Source organism: Metopolophium dirhodum, chromosome 4, assembly GCF_019925205.1.
Source record: "Metopolophium dirhodum isolate CAU chromosome 4, ASM1992520v1, whole genome shotgun sequence".
NCBI lineage: Eukaryota > Metazoa > Arthropoda > Insecta > Hemiptera > Aphididae > Metopolophium > Metopolophium dirhodum.
The window spans coordinates 11017772-11038651 of NC_083563.1; the positions used below are offsets into that span (position 1 = coordinate 11017772).

General features: G+C 29.0%; 3 protein-coding genes and 1 non-coding gene across 7 annotated transcripts; 3 read left to right on the forward strand and 1 right to left on the reverse strand.

The window, feature by feature from the left end:
* Positions 1–976: 976 nt before the first annotated feature.
* LOC132942557 (KIF-binding protein) lies at positions 977–9671 on the forward strand. 3 transcript variants are annotated; one of them, XM_061011091.1, is made up of 7 exons: positions 977–1113; positions 2222–3048; positions 4536–4657; positions 4796–5033; positions 5832–6086; positions 6628–6778; positions 7726–9671. In XM_061011091.1, exons 2-7 carry the CDS (start codon positions 2246–2248, stop codon positions 7870–7872), a joined length of 1716 nt encoding a protein of 571 aa, XP_060867074.1. In that variant the 5' UTR covers positions 977–1113; positions 2222–2245; the 3' UTR covers positions 7873–9671. The 3 variants fall into 3 exon arrangements, with proteins under 3 accessions (XP_060867074.1, XP_060867076.1, XP_060867075.1); XM_061011093.1 differs by having other exon boundaries at positions 992–1113; positions 2190–3048; XM_061011092.1 differs by having other exon boundaries at positions 1004–1113; positions 2226–3048.
* Positions 9672–11788: 2117 nt separating this feature from the next.
* Positions 11789–12908, reverse strand: LOC132942560 (TM2 domain-containing protein CG10795). Its single transcript, XM_061011097.1, has 4 exons — positions 12753–12908; positions 12429–12689; positions 12266–12347; positions 11789–12194 (listed from the first exon to the last, which is right to left on the reverse strand). Exons 2-4 carry the CDS (start codon positions 12634–12636, stop codon positions 11897–11899), a joined length of 588 nt encoding a protein of 195 aa, XP_060867080.1. The 5' UTR covers positions 12637–12689; positions 12753–12908; the 3' UTR covers positions 11789–11896.
* A 93-nt stretch (positions 12909–13001) lies between these two features.
* Positions 13002–15496, forward strand: LOC132942559 (uncharacterized). 2 transcript variants are annotated; one of them, XM_061011096.1, is made up of 5 exons: positions 13002–13234; positions 13304–13526; positions 13586–13673; positions 13766–13996; positions 14233–15496. In XM_061011096.1, the coding sequence occupies exons 2-5, from the start codon at positions 13315–13317 to the stop codon at positions 14356–14358; spliced, it is 657 nt and encodes a 218-aa protein (XP_060867079.1). In that variant the 5' UTR covers positions 13002–13234; positions 13304–13314; the 3' UTR covers positions 14359–15496. The 2 variants fall into 2 exon arrangements, with proteins under 2 accessions (XP_060867079.1, XP_060867078.1); XM_061011095.1 differs by having other exon boundaries at positions 13004–13526.
* A 4990-nt stretch (positions 15497–20486) lies between these two features.
* On the forward strand, positions 20487–20646 carry LOC132944024 (U1 spliceosomal RNA). The gene has a single exon (XR_009664404.1). It is a non-coding gene; the product is annotated as a U1 spliceosomal RNA (small nuclear RNA).
* The last annotated feature ends 234 nt before the right edge of the window (positions 20647–20880 follow it).

Sequence of the window (20880 nt, forward strand, 5' to 3'; positions counted from 1 at the left end):
AATGGTTGTAACAAAATATATGTATTGTTGTATAAAAGATTTGTTGTAACTTGTAGACTGTAGGTATATATATACATAGTACCTATATACCTATATATATATATAAATTGCTACATGCTAACTATCAGTCCTGTAAAGAATACTTTTCAAATACTTTTGGTTTTAAAAGTAGGTTCTTAACTATCGTCTATCGTAATATAGTCTCTAGACACAGTAGGTTCATAATCATTTTTATTTTATTTATTATTCATTACATTACATTATTATTTATTACAAACCTTCGGGCTTCGGCTAAGACAGAAATACAGAATATTAAATAAAACTATTATTCTATTATTTTAGTTGACAATAATATTTTTCCAAACAAACATCTCGAATAAAAATAAAATGTTCGAAATAAAAAACCAAAGTATTCAATACAAACAAGTATTTAAAATACCATTCAAAATACTTCATGCTGAAAGTATTAAAAAAGTATTTGAATACCTACTTTTTCTCAAATACTTTTACTCAAATACTTTACAGGACTGCTAACTATATGTATATTAGACTTTTAAATTAGGTTAAAAACAATTATATGTATAGCATAAAACAAAACCGTGTTAGAATAAGCATAATATAAGAGATTAGTGGATGGTGGATATAAATAAGGGATTGTCCGGCGGTGATCGTGTGATGAATTTTAGCATTTACTGAAAAACAAAAACAATAATAAAGTGGTATAATAATATGATATCAGTTATTGTGTGTGTGTTGTTTTATTACTTATTAGTACCTAACAAACTGTCCTAACAACTATACGTATACGTCGGAAGTAATTGCCTATATATATGCCTAAGTAATTTACTATATAATATATATTATATACCTATATTGTTATGATCTTAAGAGTCGACCAGCAATGAGCAAAACAAGTTGGCAACTCTCCCTGCGATGTCATATATTGATGTTTAAACGGGACGACTGAGTATTGATTTTTCAGCTACACTCACAAACACACACCCACAATATTATTATACTGCGTTTTCCGCGATCGCCACTGACTTTCGTTTCACGTTCCTTATTTAATAAGATATCGTTTATTTTTCAGTCTCAGGTCCCGACACACGTCCGGTAAGTGATGTATTGTTGTCTATCCGTTCTCTTATAATAACTGTGTCCGCATGTACACGAATATTATTGCACGTTTGAAAAATTAAAAACATTACTTATATAATATTATAGTGTATAGAAATATTCGGGTCGCCACACTGCAATAATTATTTATTTTGGGATGTGTGTGTGCAGAATAATTATTCATGGTAACACCTATACTCAATCAGTAGCGTGACCAAAAATGTATTGAGGGTGGTAAATAATATATATTTTTGTTTTGTACTTATTTGTATTATTCTTGAATATTATTTTTACAGTATATTTATGCTTGATAGTTGATATCGAATAAAATGGATCGCTTATTGAAACGATTACTCAAATACGGCTCAATGGGTGAGATGGGTTGTGGTGGGGTGGGTGGAGATCCAGGGACTCCGCGTCTACTAGTTGCGTCATTTAACTCGATTTTTTCGAGGGTGGTATAATACTAGTAAATAATCTATATATATTTGTTTTGTACTTATTTGTACTATTCTTAAATATTATTTTCACAATATATTTATACTTAATATAGTTGATACCGAATAAAATTTAACGTTTGATACGATTTCTCAATTATATACCAATTGGTGAGCTGGGGTGGGGTGGAGAGGAATACAGGGACGCAGCGTCTACTAGTTGCGTCATTGTACTCGATTTCGATATTAGTGTTGGATGCTATCAACTATCAAGTCGGACTGTATATCAGAACACTTATGACGTACAAATTATTAATTAATTAATAAATCATAGGCGATTACGAATGTAACACGCAATAATTGTATATTTGCGTAGATTTGTCACTATTATAGTGGGTTGTGTGCAAATAAAACAACTTCATCGTTGTATCCCTAAAGAAGACTTCTTTTCCAAAAAAATTAAATATTTGTATTATGTTGCGATGATTTACACTTATGGGTTAACAGTTGAAAACTAGACTATTTAGTGTAAACAGAATTTAATTTGAAATCGTTTTTACTTTTTAGTTTTGCTTTATAGTTATTGTGGCCTGTGTATGTCGAAGTTTGATTAAATATTTTAATTTTTTTATTTAGAATTTAAAATAATAGTTTTCAAATATCATTAGAAAGGAAGTTTTCACTGTGACAAAATGGCTAATGCAGAACCTCTTCGTTACCGTAATGCATCTAATCACTCTGAGGTATTTGGCCTTTCGACTTTAAATCTCCAGCCGTACGAATCCAACGCAAATGCTAAAGAAAACATGGAAGAAATGTATCACACGCTTGTGTTGAAGGTCAATTCACTAAACGGCGGACCTGAAGAAAAAAATTTAAATTCACAATTGGCGGCCGCATGCTATCAGTTAGGACGAATATACTACGAAATTGGAGAAAATCCAGCAATGGCCGAGTCTATGTTTATCAAGGCCAAAAACACTGTCGAAGGTCACGAATCGGAAGCTGACAACATACTGAGCGTCATCAATTCCCTTAATATGCTGGCGTACATTAAGGAAAAAGATGACGAAAATCACGAGGAAGCTTTGAAATACTTACTGGAGTCAGATAATGTATACCAAAAGTACAACCAGGAGAGGTTGGGACCGGCCACGATCGTCTCCAAGCTGCTGTCGAATTGTCCGAGAAAACGCATGATCACGAGCAAGAATCCTCTGATAAGTGCACGACTGTTTTCGCTGTTCTATATCGTCGAGGTGTACAAGGGCCTAGGCATGATCACCGACGCGCTTATTTCCACACATTTTACACTCAAGCTTCAACTGGAAAACAATCTGTACCTGCAAAGCCCTCTAGATTGGGCCCTGTCTTCTGCCCTAGTTGCGAATTTGCTTGTCGAACAGAACGCCTACCAACAGGCCAGACATCATTTAGCGGCAGCATCTACATTCATGGAAAAGATTATACCTAGCAAATTCATCAATCTATTCAAGTACGTATTCATATTACCATTGGCTGTTTAAATATGTAGGTATACTCTATTCTTACTACAATAGACTGATTCACAAAATTCAACAAACTTCATCAGGCATTAATACTTAATGTTTAAATATTTAAATATTTACCATTGGTAATATAGTAATATACTAATGTACATAGGTACATAGTAAATTGGACTGCAATTTAAATACCTATCTAATATATTTTTACATACCTAAACTACGCCTATAATTGTATTAATAACTTCTGATTTTAAAATTTAGGAAACTTAAATTAATTTGTACAGTATGCAGTTTGGACAAATAATTGAATGAAATTATAAGAATCTTCGTACAATTATTAATTGTATGTGTGTATTAAATTTATCGTTAAAAGATAAAATAATTATATTAATTATTTGAAAAAATGTATACCTAGTTTATATAGATTAGAAGGATGATTACTTGTGATGATGGGGGACATGATACATTTTGAATAGTTATAGACTTATAACCTATATATTATATATACTTGTGTTAACTACCTATATGTCTATACACGCTATAGACTATACACGCCCTACTGTGTTAAAATAAGAGTATATAAAGATAACTAATGATAAGGGAAAATTTCTTACGTGCTGTCACTAAGGTTATGTAAAATTAATTAATAACTATCAACTACCAGGCACCGATCTAGATCAAAGATCTGGGTGGGGCCCCAGCAGTTTTTTCATAATTTTAGTATAATCTTAAGGCGTTTCCATTCGGTAATTTATTATTGTCTGTCTTTGTCTAACACATGCGTAGCATAGGATTATTAGATAACATGTTCTATTGACAACGTGCCGATTAATCTAGTGAAGCGATAAGAATTCAGAAAATAAATTTGAATTCAGCATAAAGTCTACAATGGAATGTCCAGACCACTTTTTGAGATATCAGCTAGTCCCTAACTTTAAAAAAAATTGATTTAAAAAGTTTAAGTTAGGGACTGATTTTCCTGCAAAAAGTGGCCTGGACATTACATTGTAGATTTTATGAATTCAAATTTGCTTTCAAAATTCTTATCGTTTCACTAGATTAATCGGTACGTAGTCAATAGAACATGTCTATAATCCTATGCTACGCGTGTATTAGACAAATAAAGAAAATGACCGACTGGAACCGCCTTCATGTAATAAATCAATTAATAATTATATATTAAATAGCATAATCCAAACGTCTTTTCATATTGGCACTTTGTCCAAAACGGTAAATTATTAGATCAATGTTTATGTAAATTTCCCTATGAAAAATGGAAAAATACTGTATCTGGGGGGGGGGGGGGCTATACTGCATATACCTAGGCCTCCCTGGATCCGTCCCTGTCAACTACCCTTATAGTATAGATACTTTTATTTGCTCGAGTCCTGAAACGAATGCAGTCAAAATACCTTACAGTTGAGGAGCTTAGGTGGATAATTATTGTACTAATTATATTTTTAAAAAAATGTTGCAGTTCAGAAACGTACAAACAATATTCAGCAGACATTGCGCGTTGTTGGGTCAGATACGGATTGAGATTACTGAAGAAGTCCAAGTCCAGATTGTTGAAGCATAAGACGCATAGACAATCGCCTGGTATGTATATATTATAATCCTGCAGGCTTATGAGGACAATATTTATTAGGTATTTTATAATAGAAATAAATAATAATATTATATTTTGATCATAAACCATGTATTAATGTACGTTACATGGGTTAACTGTTTTCGCAGAGATCTTTAATAATTTATTATTCAATAATTTCACCATGTGGAACGAAGAACGTGTGACACAGTACTATGTGAATAATTACGAGGACGCGCAAACGTTAGCTAACCACATATTGGTAAACCTTACTGCTACGAAAAATTATTATTCGTTTGAAAAGACGGCCAATTACTATTCGGATCTATGCATGGACACATGCACCGTGTACAAATTATTGTCCAACTTTCAAGACAACCCAGACAAGTATAATAATATATCAATATTACTCGTCGTACCTATATTATATTATGCAGTGTTGGGTAGTGGATATGACACAAAATATTACAAATTACTGTAACGAAATTACTTTTTAATTACATTTTATTTAAATTAACGCAATCGCAACGAAATTACTTTTTAAAAGCGATTTCTATGGAGTAACATGTTTTTTTCACGTCACTGAAATAAGTTATGAATGTATAGAGGTAGACAATTCATTGAGACAACCTAGGGGTTAGAATATTCTATAAACTTTTTAAAATCAATATACTTTTTAAATTACATTTATTTTCTATTCTAAAAGTTTTATATATTAATCAACAGTATATTAAATTATTATTTAAGATACCTACCAATAATTAGTGTTAGCGGAAAATAAAAGAGTTCAGATTCAAAAATTTAATTTAATTCAAAATAATTATGATTCATGAATCATGAGTAAACCTGCTGGTCTAAAATAATAATCAATAATATTATTTTGACATTTATTACTGACATACCTATACCTCAATGTTATACTGTTTACACCTCACCAAACACCAAATATATAATAACTAAATGTATTATAAACGTCTTTATAAATTTTGTTTTTGACTTTTTGTATCACATGAACATAAACTATGTATCTATAAATTTCATTAGCTTATATTTTCTCTTCAAAAGTAATTTACCCAACACTTCGGTAGTTCGGTATAATATGTATATTTAATTTGTATGATTCGTACGAAAAGGCGTGCACTCGCTGGTTTTTCGGATATCATTTTCGTAAATATAATTATATAGGATGGGCAAGCTTTTCAAAAAAGGAATCGTGGACTTAGAGTTGGTGGCCAACAGACTCAACGAGGAAAATTGCATGAACATCTGCAGACGCATTTGGTATGAATTGGGAACAGTGTATAGCGATATGATGGATATCAAGTACGAGCGACACGTCAGGAATAAACTGGTGCTCACGGACGTCGCGATTAAGAAGATCAATCGTTACTCGACGTCGGCCATGAAATATTATTTGAGATTTGTCGAATCGTTTTACGTGTACGTGTAAATTTTGGTTTTGCTATTATGTATTAAGAGGATGTCGGCGCACTATTTATTTTCTCTCTCTGACCCACGCGCAACATGGACAAAACGCATTTGCGCAGAATCGTTTTTTTTCCATGTTTTTAAGAAATTTTAGAGTAAAATCACCCATTACAAAAAAGACAGATAATAATGTTTTAGAGGGAATGACATATCGATTTTATATTTTATTGTTGTTTGACTTTTGTATTCGACTTTCGAAATAAACAAAATATGTTGTATATTATACAATTATGTTTAAATTGTCTTGAAACAATATTTAGAGAAATCAATATGTCATTGCCTCAAAAATATTATTCTCTATATTTTTTGCAATGAGTGATTTTACTCTAAGATTACTTAAAAACATGGAAAAAAACGATTATGTGCAAATGCATTTTGTCGATGTTGCGCGTGGGCTAGAGGAGAAAACAAAAAGTGCGCTGACATCCTCTTAAATATTTACATTTTATACTTTAATCATTGTTAAAAACAAAAAAATTGACATTGAATTTAGGCAAAGAAAGTTTCCAGAATATGTGAGTGATGCATATGTGAAACCGGTGCTGTTAGCTCATATGCACATGGCTAGATGTAATAACAAAAAGATTGTCAATCAAAAGAACGTTAAATTAGAGATTTTGTTTCAGTGTAAACAATACTACCAGGTATTCGTATTTCATTATTTACGCCATATTGTTTTTGATTAGGAATTTTAGAAATTAGATACCAACACAAGCGTTTCCAATTTCCTAAAAATTTAGAAATGTCGTTTCGAGTGGTTTTGCCCTACCTATTCAAATAAAAAAAGTTTAACATTACGTAAAACAATATACCTACCTACTATTAGTTCATTACATAGTACATAATTTCAAATGCAAACAATATAAAAATAATTAAAAGAAAGGTATAACATTTAAAAAAATATTCATATTCACTTTTGGAATATATAGATTTATATAAGTTGAATAAGTAGGTAGGTACCTATTTAATTTAATTCAAATTTAGAAATTGTCCATAAAAACCATGAGAAAGCCACTGAGTTATGGTACAGACAGATAGGTAGTACTGGATACCACTTTTAAATTGCTTTGAAAATATTTTTCTTAATATATTTTGGTTAAAATTGCCTATATCAAACCCCATCATAGCTGGTAACTACATAAGAGCATACAACTGTTTTTATTTGAATATAGGTGCCTATGTACAGCAATAATCATTTAGAAATTGTACAAATTACCTACTACAAAGGCCTTTCTTGAATCTTCGAAATATATAATAGTGACATACCTACCTGTCCTAACTATAGTCTTATTTTTGAAACTATATAGAAATATAATTATTATTATAAAACATACACCGTATAATATAAAATATCGCTATATTATGTTTGGTAGCTTATTTAAATATTTTCATTCAACGGTTAGTAATAAAAGAAGCTATTTTAAGGCACCACTTTTAATTTTTACTTCACAATAGCTATTGTTATGTTGTAGGTAATAAAAATAAATAAACCGGTGGCTTGTTATAATAATTAATCTATACTAACCAGTAGTAGCATAGCCAGAATAGAATCACAACTACTAATCAGTAAGTTACCTGTGTCTCATTATAGACTGTTGTGGATTACTGCCAGAAAGATCCTAGAGTGGAAGCTATGATGCCGATCGAGATGACAACTTGCAAAGGACTATTGGAGTCGATTCCATCAAGGGTAGATCAACTGCTCAAGACCAAAGGCCCAGTAAAATATTACGTATAATATTCTAAGCCAAAGAACGAATCAAGTGACTATAATAGTAAGATCTTTAATTTATATAACATATAAATGCCATTTCCCTACTCTCAAACAGTCAATATTATGTATTTTTTTTATTTTATATATTTGAATATTTAAATTTTTATTTGATACAAATCTAAATAGGTAGGTATTTATTAAAATCTTGCAAAGATTGAGAAATTAATTAACCTTCTAATGAACAATAAACTCAACACATTATAATAATACTCATGATCAATTTTTACTGTTTTGAAAATGTTTATTGTTTGTTATATTGCTGTTAAATATAGTCCGTGGCGTAACATTAAAATCTGGGCTCAGGATTGATATTTTCAGAGGCTCCTTTTTATAAGGATAGCCATATACCTTTATGTTGGGTGCTGTGAGATTTAAAGGTTTTTAAATATAACATGTTGATATTTTGGAAATATATAGGTAGGTACTTGTCTTTTAAAAAAAATTGCATCTTAATTCCTGTAATATAACAACATTTAGTTTTGAACTGAGAGATGAAAGATTTAAAAGTTATACCGGTAAACATTAATTGCTGTTATTCATCTTCTAAAGAGTAATTTATTTGTATTTTAAAAGACTGTTAACATGATACATATATCACAATTCTCAATACGTAGGTAAGTATCTATCTATATTGCTGCACCCTCCAGGCTCCAATTGCTCAATAGTTACGCCATGTTGACACAGCTCCTACTTACTGTTTTGTATTAATTATTGAGTACAATTTTTATGTGTGTTAATTGTGTATTGTACTAAATATATTATTTATATTATATCCTTAATGAAATATGCTAGTAGGTATTACACTGTTTAAAAAACTTAGAACATTTATATAGGCTAAAATATTCTGAAATGAATTGTACTACCTACCTATTTAATTATTATTTTTAACATTTTATTTATTTCTACCTACGATTAATGAATAATTTATGTATCTATCTCCTTAAAATTTTAGTATTAGTAAGAAAATTTATTTACATAATGACATTATAGTGTGTGTTTGTAGTTATAATACCTACTAAATTATTAATTATAATAATAATTACCTACTGAGTTTTAAAACTTCAATTTGATATTAACCAAGTATTTATTGTCATTTTATGAGTATGACTTATGATTCCATGAACTTTTTTTATATCTTTATTGTATTACAAAGAACTATTATATAGACTAGCATTATTGAAAAAACTACAAAACCTATATTTATTAAATAATTATATAGGTGCATTTTAACTAATGCAATTATTTTTTAGCTATTTAGTTAGGTACTAATGAAATATCTTATAATATAATATACTATAATATTAGCTTTAGTATTGTATTATACTAAAGCATAAAATACAATATGGAAACCTTAAAACCCATCAAAATATACAATGTATAGTTAATAATGATTAAATGTACCTAATTGGATAGTATAACCATTACCTATATCTCTTAGAAATTGTATGTAATACAGATCAATTTCTACTGTTGCTTTATAGTAAAATCTTATTATGTCAAACGTCGATATTTTTTGTAATCTTGAATTCAATTGAAATCTTCTTAAAACAATTACCATTATAATAAAACTCAATATCTTGAACATTTTTCTGTTCCCTTTCGGTTACGACATAATGGGAGTTTACTGTATATTATAATTTGTGGTTTGTAGTAATTAATAAAGTAATAAGTAATGTATAATACCTAATCAATAGTTTAGTATGGCCTAAATTTTTACCTATAATTTAATTGGAGAATTGAATAAAACATGTTTTAACATAATATTTATCTTGTTTTTTATGAGCACACATTTTAGATTTTTTGTTACTTTTTACATATATTATTATAAGTTATAATATTAACATGTATAAATAAAGATAGAATTGTAATATTAAATATATATTAATATTAAAATATTACTTATGGCTGAGGTGATGACAGGCAACTGTCAAAGTTATGTCAGGTTTTTATAAATAATTTTTGTAGCTACTAAGAGCTATTTAGAAACCAAGAAACAAATTTTGTAAATGTTTGCATGAGTTGATTATATACATTTACTATACATTAATGATTAAATAACGTCTTATTGTTATGTATTGACAAATGTAAAGGTTTTTTTTTATGTACTCTTCTGGTACCCACTATAACATTTTTAATTCTGTTTTTTTTTTTAAATTTTAAAAGTTTAAAAAGGGATATGTATCATGCGGCTCTGTAACATAAGTTCTTCCTAGTTTAATATTTTTCCTAACTAATGTAATTATTTATACAGTGATAATTACGTTTTTAACATAATTATGTTTTTGAGCTGGGTACAGAAATTTTTATTTTCCTACAGATTTTGCTTATCGCTTTGTTTATCACCATAGAAACGAATAAAATGTAAAAATTACGTAGTTTCCACTAGGTATATATATACAATTAATAGTTACTTGTTAATAGATATTTATGACTCATACATTTTCTTCAAAGTGGAAAATATTGAGTAACGTGCTACATTTGTCATTAAGTTAGGCTTTTTTTTTAAATTTTCTAATTACCAAATTATTATAATGAAAAAGTAATCACACCACATTAACATAACTACAATTTAAACCTAAAGGCTAAAATCATGTGTTTTTACACATTTATTAAAATTTTGAATTTTCAAGTAAACCTAGACCATATTTTCAAATTCCTGAATTTTTGGCCTCCCCCCTCTCAACTGCAAATTATACATAATATTAGATGTAGTATACATCATGATAAATTAGATAGCTATCATAGTATTTTGATACGCATCTACCACTCTTTACTTCACCTTTATTGTAGTTTTCCACTTCTTACTGGCTATCAATCATATATATACATATATAACATAGAATAAAATCAACCAATGAGAAGTGGAGAACTGCGACATGGGTCGGAGGTGAAGGAGATGCGCGTACTGCTCAAAACTAGTATAACTGTGAATGAGATATTTATCTAATTTGTCATGGTATACTTGGTTCATTTTTACAAATTATTTATATTGATAGATCAATAGTAATTACTAAAATGTTCAAATCATCTAAGCCCCCAAATCTTCTTAGCCCATTACCATAGAAATATTATCCTTAATACATAAAGTAATAAAATTCAAAAAACTAGTAGTTTGAATTTTGATTAAGAAATTAACATCAAAATTCTCAAAAAAAATATACCTTCTGAATAATTAAATGTGAAAAAAGAAGGGGGGGTTCCTATTTGAAAAATAGAATTTTGTATTTCCACAGGATTATCCTTAAGTGGTTTGAAAAATCTCAAGTATTCGAAAATATGATCCTATGTGTATTTAAAAATTTAAGCATAAAAATATGATGAGAATGCTTAAAAACCACCCTGTATAACAAATTAAAATATTAATCAGATTTAGAAAATTCAATTTTTTTAAATGTATAACATTTTAGAATTTAGTTGTTATATTATTAATTAATAATTATTGTATGTATAAAATGGGCATGAGTCAACTGTCTAAAGATCGCATGTTCAAAAATATATTTTATTATTCATTAAAAAAAATCAATTACTATAGATAATTATCAAAAATATACAGTTAGACAAAAAAATATAAGTATAGAATGTTGAAATATTTCAAACATAAATAATCCGGGTTATAGTTGAATACATTTTAGGCAAGAAATTTGAACATCTATTTCTTCATAATTTTTGTTGAATTCATACTTCCACTATTTTTTACTTTTATAAATATTTTGTTGTATTGAACTTCTTATTTAAAGAAAAAAAAACTTGAAACAAGAAATTATATGAATGTGTAACAATTGGAGCCACCGAACTATTTTTAATATATAATATAGGTAGATATAAAAAAATGATTTTTTTTATAGTAGTACCTACCAATTTGGAATTAATAAATTAGGTATCAAATAAAATACATTTTTTAACAAAATAATTGATACATCTCATAACTTTAATGGCAATAATAGTAAGTAAACTTAATCTAGATACTTAAAGTAAATTTTATAACACTTTATAGTTCATTATGATCAACAAACCAATCATCTTGTGGTTGTCTGTAAGTTTCGTTGTCCATGAGTATAAAGTTAATGCCAGGACCATAATAAGGAATGATATAATGTGATCCATCAGCCGGACGAACAATTTGTGTTGCAATAAGTACTACATCGACCAGCTGGCCAATGAACATAAACCCAAGTGTGCATAGTTTCAGTAGACCAATTGCCGGGTAACCTAGATAGAAACGGTCCACGCCAAACATGCCCAGAAAAATGGACAATAACAGTGTTGTGTCATAATGGTAACCATTGCTAGAATACAAATTATAGTAAGGTATTTTAAGTAAAATGATTAGTTGAGACACAGAACAATATAAACTCACGTCCATTTACATGGAAATTCTTTCCAAAATGTCGAATTTTTGGTTTCTAAACACACAATACCGTCGCTTGCTTTACACCGAACTTAAACAAAAATTTTTTATTATATAATTTAGTTTTATGACATTGGTTAAGCAATATCAAATGTATCGAGTTATTCAAAACCTTGAGCAACATTGTCTTTGGTGCACCCGCGTAACTGCTGTGTCTCTGGGTCGATGAATTCGTACCCATCATCGGGGCACATGAACTGGCCCATTCGTAGATGTTTACATTCTGTTTCATAGATGGTCGTTTTCCCCGTAGACGGCTGCGCTGAATGTACACAGAACGTCAGTTGGACAACGATCAGTAGTGGCCAAGCCAAGTTCATGGCATTATTGATCGTGTTACCAGTTTTGGAGAAAATAATACTCTCAACTATTACTAAAAGTGCTCAGTTATTATAATTTATATATCTATACAATATTAATTTCCAAATATATTCACAATTATTTATTATTGTTTTGTCATCATTGCTGTTGATCGTTAACTGTTATTCTGCAATATAGCGATAGGTACTAAAAATTATAAAAATTTAAAAATTAAAATGTAATTTTTTTAAAAATCTTTGTCGTTTGTTTTTAATTTTGATTTTGTGATATGTCCTGATTGATAACATTTTACAGTGTAACCAACGTCGTTACAACTAATATGCTACAATAGCCTTTTTACGAAAAAGAAATGAAATTTAATTTTAAACTTTCGATTATTATTCTATTTTTTCACGAATTTTGCAGTCTCATACTTTCATAATTCATATTTCATAGGTACCAAATATTTTCTAAACTAACACCGATAAAAAAGAAAGAAAACAGAAAATCGACGTTCGTGGGTTTTACTGTGAGAGATTCTACCAAATAGTTTAAATTTTCTTTATGCTGAAAAATCAATAACTTAACAAGTATACAGCACAGCTGAGTGCTAAAAGAGTGTGTGAATCTATCTGTCCCTACTGTGTTATTCACATCTATTTATTCATTTGTTCATTGTTTGATTAGGAAACTTCACAATGTTGAGAAAATATTTTAATGGTTCACTGTCGAATGACGTGCACGAATCAGTCAGAGATGTCTGGGTGAGAGCATTGGTGGATCGCTACAGTGCACCTGACCGACGGTGTCATGGTCTGGATGATCTGAACGACTGTTTGCAACAATTTGAAACGGCCAGAAGCTTAGTAAAAAATCCAAATGCAGTAATTTTAGCTATAATATTTCGATAGTAAGTTGTAACACTGAAGTCTTGATTGAAAATATAACAATTTTTTAAACTTTTTTTAGTTTTGAATATGACCCTAAGTTAGCCGACTGCAGTGAAGACAATATCAATCATTTTCGAAGGTTCTCTGAAGAATCAAAACTTAATATGGTAAAATATTATTAATAACTATATTAGTAACTATATTCAATTTATACGCATGTATTTTTGACTTTAAAACATTGTGTATTTTCTTTTTCTAGGATACAGTTTTGTGTGACAATGTTATTTCATTATTAAAAGTTGGTGCAACTAATAGTACAGAAGAACATAAAACTGAAGGATGCTATGGATGTGAGGATAAACATTACTTTTTGGATGTAGACATGGCCATTCTAGGTATGGGACCGGCTGATTATGAAAAATACACAAATCACGTTCGAGAAGAATATGCTTTTCTTGATGAAGAAACTTATAAAGAATTACGTATAAAGGTAAATTATAAACACATTATAATACTGTGTCGTGTTAATCATGGGCGTGCCAAAGGGACCATTGTTTCCCCCCTGGGAATTTTTAACTGCATGTACTTATCAATATTGCTATAACTAATATTAGAATATAATTTATAAGTTACTTTTATCTTGCTCCGGGTGGGATTTTATCCTTTGGGCGCACTTGGTGGTGATATCATTTTATTTTATGTATAAATATTGTTTTATGTTGACAGGTTCTTGAAAGTTTTCTACAAATTCCTAACATATATGCAACAAAGTTCTACAGAGATAAATATGAATCAGTGGCTAGGAATAATATCCAAAGAGAAATTAATTCCTTAAAATCTGTATCCATGTAAATATTTGATGTGTCTAACACAGGTTTCTATAAAGTAATTATAGACATATAAAACAATATTTTTTATTTGTCTATGAGCTTACTAGATTAGCAACTCTAAATAAAACAAATACAAAATAATTGAAACTCCTCCACCATGTTTGAAGTTGGAAAAATTGCAAACTATTTATGTAATATATCGAAACACCGATGGAATACATAATGTCATGTCCATGTCCAATTCCCAACCAATGAAATGGCGCAACAAAATTAATTTGATGATACGAGCTGCTTATCTAGTTTAGTATAGAAGTCTGTGGTCTTTAATAGATTGCTTTTATTTTCAAATATAATATATTTTCCTTTTAAAATTGAATGTGCCAGTCAGGGTGTATGTTTAAATTTATTGTTTTCCCTGAATAACATAATATAAATTATAGAATATTAATTTCAAGTAGGTAATATAATATACAATATTAATATTATAAAATAATAATTAGTGGTATAGATGTTATTCTATATTAAATATTTTATCATTGTTAGTATTAAAAGTGTATTTTAAATTTCAAGTATTTAGTATGTTTTGGTTACTAGTAAACATTTAAAATAAACTTTAAGTCATGATTTTTCTTTGGGTGCTTATCTAACTTGTTACATTTTTAGTATTTTATAACTAATGAAATTCTGTCTCAAAATTGTATTTACCTAAAATGCTATTTAGTATTTTCTATTTAGTTTTTGAATTCTATGTACTAAATAGTTAATACTTATTATTGTTACCAGTCTTATTATATTGTATAGTTAGCGGGTTATCTACTAAGATATCTAGTATATAACCGTGGTAGGTATAGTGTGTAAAAAATTTAAATTATAGTTAAAACTGAGTACTCACTGGTGTGTCTAACTATTTTTAATTTTTATGTTTATCTAACTTATTATATTATTTTGCTATTTGATAAAAGCATTCATCCTAAATATATTGTGTATTTCAAGATTATTTTTAATCCTATACGTTAATTTATTATAATTATTAATCATTTTAAAGTTGATATATAAATGTTACAAATTATTTTTAATGTTTTTTTTTTGTTTCTTTAAATTGTTTAATCTATGAGACTTATCTTTGGTTAAAATAATTTTAATAAAAATATTGTCTGATATATTTTATTATTATTGAATGTATATTATGACTTATGAGTATGAGTGTGAGTAAATTATATGATATATTGTGTTAAAATGTATTATACCATTTTATTTTAATTTCAGTACTAACCTTACCAAATTCGTGTATTTTAATTTATATTTATAAGATTATAACTATTAAATTCAGAATTATTGTAAAAAGAATCTGATTCAGCTTTCAATTTTGAAACTAATATGCTAAATATAGCTGTTACACAATAATACGTTTTATTTATAATAGTTTGTGAAATGCATTATATTGGATATTAGAATAGCGTATAGGAAATGGGAATTTTATAAAATTTAAAATTCCGAACAGTTATAATTTGTAGTTAACTCCACAAAATAAATATACTAAAATATAATTAGGTACTATATAATAGGTATTACAATTTAAAAGTACCTAGTTGAAATCCTCTTTCACAAAATGAAGAAAATAATATATTATTGTTATTAACTTGTTATAATATGATTGTTGTTAAAAAGTAATTTTAGTCAATCTTTAAGAAGTAAGTATTAAGCAATAAGCATATCTGAATTTAGCAATCTATTATCCTATACAAGTATAAAATAATATTTTTACTTTTTTAATGTCAATGTGCATTTTAAATTCTTTGTTGCAAAGCAAAATCATTATTTAATTGTAGTACTTTGATACATAATAATTCAATTTTGGACAAGTAGTTTCTGAGTTATAATTTATAAGTACCTTAGTACCGAGGTATTTCAAGTTACATGGGTGAAGTGCAGTGGTTAAATTTTGATTCACTACTCATCCGCTCATCAAAACTTTATAGGTACCTACTGTTCTACTATAACAAGCAGTGGTGCAAAATCAATTTATTTTTACAGGGGACAAACTTAGAAATTAACCAGCCATCACCCATCTACTATAATTAATCGTTATGAGTTAATCGCACAATATTGTACTTATAATATAGTTATAACATTTTTACCAGCCACTACGTCCACCATAATATAAACATACAAGATACAAACCTACCATCAAATTTTTTTGGGAGAGGGGGAAGTTCCCTCTAACAATTTCCCCCCACCCCCTGTACAAAGGCAAGTAACAACCTATATTATACTATCCCCCAGGGATCACCCACTGGCGGATCACGGTCCGAATCCGAACCTCAGACACATTTTTCACGGACTCCAATGGCTGCGTAATATGTAATATAGATTTTACATTTCATTTTTATATTAAATAAATGACAAATAAAAATATTTTCCAATATTGTGAGTACCTATGGTATACATATATATATTTATATACGTGTTTCCTTCACCGAGCGTTACGTTGAAAGCCCATAACTGCAAAAAAATAATTTCGAGAAGTTGACTGATATAGGTACCTACGTCAGTAACGTTCGACGCTTGCGCCGCTGCGTTATCGTATGTCAAAAAACTATGATTAAGAGTTTCAAAAGTACGTATTTTATTACAATTTAGTAGGATTGTTATTAATTGTTAATGTGTGAAAATAGTCATTGGGTATTTAAATGTGTTTTGGACCACGGGAAGTTTGTTAAGTTTCAAAACGGACCATCGTATAGAAATTAGTTGGTGACCCCTGCTATAGCCTATATAGGTACTTGTCTAAAATTTAAATTTTATGTATCGAAATACTACAAATAAAATTCTGATTCAGAATATGAAATAAAAAATGTACGTCGTTATTCAAAACAATAAACAAATTGAAACGATATAAATAGTAAAAAATATAATTTTTTTTCAAAAATGTTGTTTGGTAACTAGGTTGATACCTTAGGAGTAGGAGAGGAGTAGGAGAGGATACCTTTAGGTTAATTTAGGAAAATATGCAATTTATGCAAATACAATGTTTTTTGCAAAAATAATTCAACTTGCCTACCTATATTATTATTACAAATAAAACCAATAAAAAATAAAATAAAATATTCTAGGTCCTAGGCTACTCAGATTCGTTTTTCTTATACAATGATATATATTATATATACGTACCTATATCTGTCATTCAATTTAAATTTAACAAATCCATTACAGTGACCTACTTGACACCTACTGTACAAAGCAGTTATCCTATACTGTCCCATTTGTATTTATGTAGGCTTAGCTAATCCTATAAGACGTATAAGAATTTTTATCCTTGTTTACTAGTTTACTAGTTAAATATACAGTTGAAACTTGATAAATATATATTTTTATAAAAAAAAACAATATAATGGAAATGGGGGAGGGGGCTTCAGATCGTTAGCCTTCCCCTGCGTACGTCACTATAATATAGTGTAGTCGAATAGTACAGGACTACAGTATAATATTATGTACTATCTAATTATGTAAATTAATAATTATAATTTAATATGTTCGACGTTCATATCGAAATTCTATATCAGATTAACACCCATTGTACAACGATTATAACTAAACACATACGTAGATATACATAATAATTTATATATGATGTAGGTATAATATTATTATTTATGAATTGAGTATCATTTGTATAAATAGGGAACAACAGTATTACTGCAGAATTGATATTATGTTTAGAGTAATAGGTAATATGGTCTATTACCTATTACTATAATAATATCACTATAACAATAAATTATACATTATGTCTACACGCTATTCTAGGTAGGTTAAAATACGAATACCTACCCAGGAAGTTATTTATTCGATTACCGATTCGGTTGAAGCTAATTGGTTTTTATTAGTCCAGAATATTGTCTTTAGATATTGTGTCTACAAATACATATTTTGCATTGCGTACCTATTCATAAATTTAGTAGGTACGCGAGTTATTAATTTATTAATATAATATTGTGCTATACATATGTATTACAATAAAAAAATATTTATTTACCATATAGTAGATAAATATTTTTTTTAAACTCAAATTTAGGCAACTAGAACGGCAAAACACGTCTTTGGATTCTCGCCATCTCGGCCTTGGATATCACTTGAATATTTGATTAATCATTGTACTAGGCATCAACGGATAATGGTTTTGCAGCCGAGGTTTAATACAAATGGAATCTGATAGTAAATAACTATCGACGACATGCGATAATATAATATCACATTAAAAGATAAATAATTCGGTATAGAAATATAACTATTTTAGATTCTGAGTGGAACAACGAATGTATTGATTTTACATGGATTTATGTTTTTTTTTTATTTGTGTCTGTCATCACCCATCACCTTTTGGGACATTAAAAATGCTTAAGTTTTCTTCAACAACATCTTTCCTCGTAGGAAAGTGAATTTAGTTGGTACTCTGGGGGATCAAAAGTAAAAATTCCCAATAGTTTTCAAAAGTATCAGGAGAAGAAAACAAATAATTAAGGAAACACTGAGATTTTTACGCAAAACCAGTTTTCCAGTAAAAAAATAAAATCGAATTTAGATGAAATATTCACTGAATGTTTATATTAGCAATTTCTATGCACCATAATATTTTCAAAATTTTGAGACTCTTTTTGAGCTATTTATAGGCCTTAAGATAATTTTAAGTTTTAAGAGTTTTTTTAACAATAATTGTCGATATAACATTTTTCGCTCGGTCAAAAAACTTGAAAATGGAATACGACGTTCCTCATAAGTGATATAAGTTGATGTTAGTGGAAATGAAAAAAAATTGAGCGTAAATCCACAACCATTTTTATGAGCGCCTGAATTTAAAATATCGACAAAATTCATCAAAATCACGAAAGTTGGAAAATATTTTTAGTTAGGAATTTGTAAAATGTTTTCTATTTATATATAAGCTTAGAACATTTAATACAAGATTCCCCTTATGTTTTTCTAAATTTAATAAAAAAATGTTTACTGGAAAGTCAAATTAATTTTTACGAACTTTGGGAGCTATATATACATTGGATATTCACCGGTAAATTGACAAATTGTCAAACAACGATTTTCATATTTTGTCCTTATTCAAAAACTAATAACCGTAGCCCGTAGGTACTTAAAATTTTCACCAAATGTTTATTTCATCATTTTCCATACATTACAAGTTTTCAAAATATTACAACTAGTTTTGAGTTATTTGTAGAGATTTTAAATTTTAAATTTGTTAGTGTTTTCTTCTATAAAATAATGTCAATAAAATTGTATTAGCTGGGTCAAAAAGCTTGAAAATTGAATACTAGGTTCCTCTTAAGTAGTTATATAATAGCAGTTAAGAAATATTAAAGATCCATAGGCGATAGACATAAGTATTTAAAAGAAATTTTGACAAAATGTATCAAAATCTCAAAAACTATCAATTCTAGTCAATAAAAAATTATAAAATGTTTAATTTTTATACCTAAGGATTGATAATTTAAAACAATAATTCTCATAAATACAATTCTATTTAATGGAGCGAACATTGTCACCAAGTAGCAGCGACATTGCTAGTGAAACGGTCAGGGGAAGAGGTCGAGTATGGATAAAACACCCCATTACCTTTTTAGTTTTTTTCAATATTTACATTAATTTATATACATATATTATGTATAGAGCACCTGGATATTTAAGACGCTGTACTTATTGAAATATAATTACTATAAATTATTTGTAGAATATGCCTAGTATTTAGACCAAGACATAAGTATTAATTTAAAAGTAAAAAAAAACAAGACACACGTCATTGTAAAATCATTACATGCATCGCTCCGTTCAGAATCTACAAAAGAACGAAAATGCGTCTGCAGTGTTTCACTCATAGGGTCATAGGGAGCGCTACATATAAAGTGACGTTTTCGGACGGCGTTTATTGAACAGTCAATGCACGTAACAGCGTCTGAAAATTTCACAAATGTTTCCATAGTGTGACAAGACTTTCTGAAATTCCGTTGGACCAGTCATCGGTTACCGTCACCGTTGGATGACTGGCACGGTCTCCGGTATCCTACAAGTGTTTACTGTTTTGGAGATGCTGTTCAGTGTATAAGTGTTTAAGCAAACATAGAGCATGTTTTATGTTTTATGATAAGTGTAGAGGTCAACCGTGATCACTTAGGCGGTTCCTTCAGGGAGATGCTGGCTCATTGCATACAGAGTCAGAGTCAGTGATCCCTGCGAGTATCCGTAATGTGGATACTTCGGACGCATAATTTTTGTTAGCCGGGACTGCGTACGCGCGTCCCTCATTTTTACTGTTAAATATTGTGTAACTTATAAGATGGAAAATGCTACTAGACATTAGTATTACTCAACTATATTTACCTACCCATCATATACTATAGGTTTGTACTGCGAGCATTATCATTTGTCGCCAAGAAGCACTGACCAGGATCGTAATTTTAGTTTTTTTTTGGGGGTGTGCAAGATTTTAGGAAAGTCAATTTAACAATTTCAACACTATTTAATTCCAAAATTAAAT

Excerpts from the sequence above, each read along its gene's own strand:
- LOC132942557 (XM_061011091.1), top strand. The coding sequence starts at position 2,246 with ATGGCTAATGCAGAACCTCTTCGTTACCGTAATGCATCTAATCACTCT. Across the intron at positions 3,049-4,535 it reads AAATTCATCAATCTATTCAA|TTCAGAAACGTACAAACAAT; the intron begins GTACGTATTCAT and ends AAAATGTTGCAG. Across the intron at positions 4,658-4,795 it reads GACGCATAGACAATCGCCTG|AGATCTTTAATAATTTATTA; the intron begins GTATGTATATAT and ends CTGTTTTCGCAG.
- LOC132942560 (XM_061011097.1), bottom strand. The coding sequence starts at position 12,636 with ATGAACTTGGCTTGGCCACTACTGATCGTTGTCCAACTGACGTTCTGT. Across the intron at positions 12,348-12,428 it reads CAAAGACAATGTTGCTCAAG|TTCGGTGTAAAGCAAGCGAC; the intron begins GTTTTGAATAAC and ends TTTTTGTTTAAG. Across the intron at positions 12,195-12,265 it reads GAATTTCCATGTAAATGGAC|CAATGGTTACCATTATGACA; the intron begins GTGAGTTTATAT and ends TTTGTATTCTAG.
- LOC132942559 (XM_061011096.1), top strand. The coding sequence starts at position 13,315 with ATGTTGAGAAAATATTTTAATGGTTCACTGTCGAATGACGTGCACGAA. Across the intron at positions 13,527-13,585 it reads TTAGCTATAATATTTCGATA|TTTTGAATATGACCCTAAGT; the intron begins GTAAGTTGTAAC and ends AACTTTTTTTAG. Across the intron at positions 13,997-14,232 it reads ATAAAGAATTACGTATAAAG|GTTCTTGAAAGTTTTCTACA; the intron begins GTAAATTATAAA and ends TTATGTTGACAG.